Source organism: Atta cephalotes, assembly GCF_000143395.1.
Source record: "Atta cephalotes unplaced genomic scaffold scaffold00001, whole genome shotgun sequence".
In the NCBI taxonomy this organism is placed as follows: domain Eukaryota; kingdom Metazoa; phylum Arthropoda; class Insecta; order Hymenoptera; family Formicidae; genus Atta; species Atta cephalotes.
Window position 1 is genome coordinate 10,536,266 of NW_012130065.1, and position 6,276 is coordinate 10,542,541.

Here is a 6,276-nt window from a genome sequence, read left to right on the forward strand (position 1 = left end):
ATTATATATATATATATATATATATATATATATAAAATATATATATAATATTATATTATTTATATTTCTCATACTTAATTCTTCATACTATATACGAACGCCAAAGTGCAGATTTGAATTGCCACGCTATCCGTATATGGCAATTGCACGTTCGATTACAGCACTCTTTACAGTGGAGTATCGTTTTCTGGAACTAATCGAGCTATATTATATATTCGACTTCTCCATCTCAATGTAATGCAAACACAGTTTGTAGGTAACGCAACACCGATGTTTTTAGGAACATATTGTTAAGTTTGTCAATGGTGTAAATAATTGATGAAATACGCATGTGTGTTGAGAAAACATCTTGAATAAAATGAAAATTAAAAGAATCAGAAAGCTAAAGCGTAAGAAGAAGTACAATCAGAACGTGAATCGAAAAAGACTGCGAAATAAATTACGGAAACAGCCGGATATTCCATGGTACATTTTCTAACCTAACTCACATACATTTATTACATCGTAAAAGTAGAGTTGTTCGGTATATTTCAAGATTACATTTACATAAAATATTTATGTATTGTTTACGTTAAATTTTGAATCTTTAGTAAATATGCAATATAACGCCTTTCCTGTACTTTTATAAATATATTTTGTATTTCCATGCGTAGAATATATTCTAAGAAAGAAAATCGGCGCTTTAAAAAGTTCATTTTTTTATAAATTAATTTTCGAAGTTTTTTTTATTATTAAGAAAATGATAATTTATACATTTATAATATATATATTTTAAAGAAGTTAGATGTTAGATTAACTAAGTCCGCAAAAGAATTAAAAACGTAAATTTTTAATTACAAACTATTCTTTAAGTTATATGAGCTACATTTCAAGTTATATGAGAAAAATTAATTTTTTAATTAATTAAAACAGAATTTTTGTTTTGTTCTTAGGAATTTATTGATGTTAGAAAATATAATTCACTAATTATCTTAAAAAATTCTTTAATTCATTCATTAAAATTAAATTTTCTTTAAAAATAAATTCTGCCAAATAATCAATATTAAGTATGCTTCTCTTGTATCATATAATGGTAAATATACAAATGCCTATTCATTTTAATTAAATTTCTTGCACAGTTCATCTTTTCGATTTTTCTCTTCAAAAGGGAAGAAAGCTGAACATGCAGGAACTTTAGCTAAAAAGTATAGATTCAATATAAAACAAAAACGGGTCTTGAGCGATGATTTTCCTTCTCAAAATATACTTTACGCGTGGAAATATACAAATTTACAAAATTATAAGAAAGTAGATATCATTATATAATATTATATAATATTTATTGAATATTTTTCATGTAAATAATATAAGTAAAATGTGTAAATTATTATAAACTAGATAATACAGTTCAGAAAGAAGTAATTATAATTGTTCATCTAATTTTAATATTGATAAATAAAAATATATAAGCGAGATAGAAGTTTTAATTCAGTATGTTGCAACAACAAAGAACATAGACTTTGATGATCTATACATTCTCTACATTGTATACAGATAAATGTAAATTATTACATTTTATAAACAAACAACTTGTTACTGGTAAAAGTTTATTACATACTTTTACATTTAGCATATTGTAAATATTATAATATTTATTGATTATATTACTTTGACTTTAGCGAGCAAATAAAAAAAGAATGGAAAAACAAGAATTCTATTCGTGACAATTTGAAAGAAATGGGTTTGGCATATGATGCAAACGAGGCAGTGCAAATTCCTAATGTAAAACATGAGATGTTGGAGGATGCCAAGGGAAAAGTTACAGGAAACGAGGATTTGTCAGATCACGAAAACGAAGAAATGAATATGACTGCAGCAAAAAGTTACGTGATGGAAAAGTTGGAAGCCGAAGCAAAAGCTCCTAGAGAACGACTTCTTAAATTACCAAAAGGACAAGCACAATTTCTCACTTATTTAATAAAGAAATATGGTGAAGATTATAAGGTGAGATTTTTTACATAAATAAAATTAATGTTATCCCCAAACATAACTGATTATGTATTTTCAATGCAGGCGATGTCGAAAGACAAGAAGAACCATTATCAATTAACTTGGAAGCAAATACGAGCCAAGATAAAAATGTTTAAGGGAATTCCGGAACAGTATAACAAATTTGTTGAGAATAGCAGTACGCAATCCTGACGTGTATAAATGTACATTAGGATTTTATCGAGATTTTATTTATATTTTTACATTGAGAATTAATGTATACATAAGTCAGCGACTTAAATACATTTACTGTAATTTGTTCTAATTTAATAAAAATAAAAGAATAGATTACACTAAGCATATTTCATTTGTAATAAAATATATTGGCAAACAAATAATTTTGAATACATGTTGTAATTATATTACTATATATAAATAAATGATAATACATTTTCTGTGATAGAATACATATTTTTAAATGGATTATATAAAAAAATACGTGTTTTGCAGTACTTAATATAGTTGGATATGCACTATAATGTTTGTGCCAATATAATTTTATTTTAGTATTTTAGACTAACGATTTAATGGAGTATACATAAATTAAAAAATACTATGACTTGATAAATATCGCGATCAAGATAAAAAAGATTCTTTTATTTAAATAATTCGATATAAAATTTTTGTCATTAATTTATGTGGATGGGATAAGATAAAAACATAGTAGAAACAATTCTGCTTTAATTATATAAATTCGTAAAATATGTGACACAAAAAATTAACGTAATCGATGTTGTTAGGCGCCCTATTTATTATTTGTGCTCTGTTATCGTTATATTGTTTCATTGCGTAAATATATGATAAAAAAGCTGCAACGACAATATAACGATAACGAAATAAAAATCTAGCTTTTTAAAAGGGGCAATACTTCTGGTATGGACCTTCGCAATCGCGCTGAAATTATTGGTATTCGTATTGGAAATGCGTATTTTTATATATTTTTATATATCTATCTATGGAATAAAATTCTAGACATAGATCTTAGATTAGTTCAACGACATTGCGAATATCGATCCCTGAAGGAACATAGGTCCAGTCTTATAAGGATCACGAAGTTCTGTTAATGTTTTAACCAAAGGTGTACTCCATTTCTTAGATCAGATCACTTTGTTTCTCAGACGTCCCAGACTCTCGATCTCAGTTTCAAGTACATCGCCACGCTGAAACACGCAATCGAATACAATTTAGGAATTTACATAAATTGAACAATACTGCACATTAATATATGTTAATGACGACATACACACATGCTGAAAAGAATATTATAATTAATTTATTAAACATAGAATTATACCTGCAAATATTCAGGTGGATTACGTGTGAATCCTACACCGGCCGGGGTGCCGGTAAGGATCACATCGCCTGGTAACAACGTCACAAATCTGAAATGTTAACATTATTATTACGTATTCTTAATTGCATGATTAATATCGTCAAAAAAAATACGAACTGCGAAAGATAAGCAACTATTTCATGAGGTTTAAAGATGAGTTCGCTGGTATTGCCATCTTGCTTTAGATTGCCATTCACCCATGTCCTCACGGATAGATTGTTGATTTCACTTATCGCTTCTTTGGTGACTACCGCCGGACCAAGGGGACAGAATGTGTCCATTCCTTTACCAAGCAGAAATTGACCACCATTTCGCTTTGATTTCTGCCAATCACGTGCCGATATATCCTGCGCTACTGTGTAACCGAAGATACAGTCCTCGACGTCATCATTATTGACGCCTTTGCATTTCTTCCCAATCACTATCGCTAGCTCCGCCTCCCAATCGACCTTCTGTAAATTCAAAAATCGCTTTGCGCTTTAACTTCCCGCAATTTTTCCCTTTAACTTGCAATCTGAGTCTTTTTTTATCACACACAAGCAAAGTTTTATTCTTAAATTCTTCTGAAATAAAGAAGAATGGAATCCGGTTTTTTTCTAAAATTTCTTATATTTGTTTGGCAATAGAGATGTTGAAAAGTAACTGTAAATTTTTCACATCTTTTTGAAAGCTTAGAACATTAAAAAAAAACTTGGGCTAGACCAAAAAATTGCAGATAGCAAAGATTGCAGACAGAGAAAGTAAAAATATAATTGCAGATGGAGGATTAACCAAGCGTGCGCGACTTCCGAAATGCCCTGTATAAAACACATTATACAGTGTCCTACTTTTTTAGAGTGTTAAGGACAAAGTGCATAATGATTAATGATGCCCTTTGAACAATTAGACGCAAACCCGATTGGTATTTAAGCTCTAGTCACTGCAGACTCCGCGAGAAACCATTCTATTGACTCTATAAAGAAGAGACTGTCGTAACAGAATATGTTCACAGCTTGGAATGAATAGAATAATAATGAAAGTGGGAGTTATGACGTAATGGACTAAAAATATATAATTCCCAACAGAATCATGCTCCTCAAAGAGGATCTTATCGTGTTTCGATAATACTATTTAACATCCAAATTCTCTCGTGCTATAATACATATTTGAGATTTTTTACTAAACATGATGTTAAAAATCACTTTTTTTTTTATTCAAAAATGTTATATACCTTAAAGATTTTTTGCGAACACAATGTATCAGAATTTGTGTCAGCATATCAGGATTTTGAAAATCGGAGTGAATTAGTCTAAACCATTTCACTTTACTATTACATCCCAATTTACTAAAAATCCTGATGTGCTACGCAAATTCTAATATAGCATTGTGTTCAGCGCAAAAAATCTATCTTTAAGATATATAACACTTTGAATAAAAAAAGAGTGATTTTTTTGCTGAATTGTTTTGTGTTTTGCTGAAAAGTTAAAAATTCGAACAACCATAACTTAATAAAAATGAGTCATATGATTATGAACTAAAATTTATTTGAAAGTTTTTAAATTATACTTTTAGATGCCGTAGACTTTTTTAGAAACAAAGTTTTGTTTTTCCATAAAAGAATCTTGATGAAAAATACCATTTTTGCTCATTTTACTTCAATTTATTCAACCATTTTTGCCTCAATTTATTCAAACTTCTGAAGTGCTACGTAAATTCTGCCAATAGCGAATTCAGCGCGAAAAAATCTTCCGAGTATGTACTATGACACTTCGAAGAAGAAAAAAAGTAATTTTATTGTCGAACAATGTAATTAACTCGGCTTTTCCTCCTCCTCCTCTCTTTCCATCGACTTACATCCGAGATCTGCGGCAGCAGGATGTTGTCGCGGGGTCCGATGATGTTGCTGGGAAATTTGCTAAAGACTACCGGACTCTCCGGAGTTGGTATACCTTGCTCCTGACAATGTCCGCTGTAGTTGAGGCCGATGCAAGCGAGCTTGTCCATGCGCGTGATCGGCGCCAGGAGGTTCACATCGGCCTCAGGCGTAATGCTCCGTCCCTCGGCGACTATTCTGTAACCAATCGTTCGTAATTCAGCGTCTTAGAAGGACTTCAGAATCTCCGATCAAAGTTAATCAACTTGCACGCGAGGTAAAACTTGGTTAAATTGCTTTTTTTTATTGTGGCGTAAGTCTCTATAGAAAATAAGCTGTGCGATGTTAAAAGATAAGGCAAAAGGAAACAAACAGCAGAGAATAGAAAAAGAGAAAATTTTATTAAATTCGCAAGCACAAATGCATTTTTCATTCATGCTCAATCTTGTTAATTATGATAATCGATGAGTAATATGTTCTAGATAACAAACGGATTTTTTCCGAAAATCGGAGTTACGATAATGAGAACAACCATTAATTATTTCTATGTCTAAATCTCATCAATTATTCCGCGTCCAATATCTCGCCGTTAATTCCGTGCGACTAATCAAATCGAGCATAATTTACGTTTCTATTGTGTTCACTCTACCACCGTTTCCGATTGTAGTGCAACGTGTTGTGCCCATAGTTTTGCAAATATTTTCCTCATATCGATTCACATAGAGATTACGTAACAGAAACATTGCGTGCAAAATCTCAAGTTTTTTAAGGCTCCAGACAATATAGTCAACGTGTATCAACGTTAGCAAATATCATATATGACATATGTAATTATCCATATTGAATGTAATATTTAACGAATATGTGCAAAGTTGATATACTAGCCACATCATCTAGAAGCGCCTTAAAATATAATGTGTAAATAAATGATATGATTTAACTTAAATTTTTAAACTAACGTTTTTATGTATTATATTATCTATTTAATNTACCAAGACTATTTAATTTTAATAATTATATATATATATATATATATCTNAGATNACAGACACACGAGGGTAAG

The 6,276-nt window shown here is 30.3% G+C and overlaps 2 protein-coding genes across 2 annotated transcripts in view; one reads left to right on the forward strand and one right to left on the reverse strand.

The window, feature by feature from the left end:
- Positions 1-358: 358 nt before the first annotated feature.
- LOC105626632 (nucleolar protein 16) lies at positions 359-2,428 on the forward strand. The gene is made up of 3 exons (XM_012207928.1): positions 359-465; positions 1,659-1,983; positions 2,053-2,428. Exons 1-3 carry the CDS (start codon positions 359-361, stop codon positions 2,179-2,181), a joined length of 561 nt encoding a protein of 186 aa, XP_012063318.1. The 3' UTR covers positions 2,182-2,428.
- A 697-nt stretch (positions 2,429-3,125) lies between these two features.
- Positions 3,126-6,276, reverse strand: part of LOC105626621 (fumarylacetoacetate hydrolase domain-containing protein 2) — an 8,204-nt gene continuing 5,053 nt past the window's right edge. The window contains exons 4-7 of the mRNA XM_012207917.1: positions 5,195-5,411; positions 3,479-3,813; positions 3,323-3,410; positions 3,126-3,188 (exon numbers count right to left, since the gene is read on the reverse strand). Coding sequence (XP_012063307.1) covers positions 3,126-3,188; positions 3,323-3,410; positions 3,479-3,813; positions 5,195-5,411 — 703 coding nt within the window. The remainder of the gene's footprint in view (positions 3,189-3,322; positions 3,411-3,478; positions 3,814-5,194; positions 5,412-6,276) is intronic.

Coding starts and splice junctions, on each gene's coding strand:
- LOC105626632 (XM_012207928.1), top strand. CDS start 359: ATGAAAATTAAAAGAATCAGAAAGCTAAAGCGTAAGAAGAAGTACAAT. Junction 466..1,658: donor AAACAGCCGGATATTCCATG/GTACATTTTCTA, acceptor CTTTGACTTTAG/CGAGCAAATAAAAAAAGAAT. Junction 1,984..2,052: donor AATATGGTGAAGATTATAAG/GTGAGATTTTTT, acceptor TTTTCAATGCAG/GCGATGTCGAAAGACAAGAA.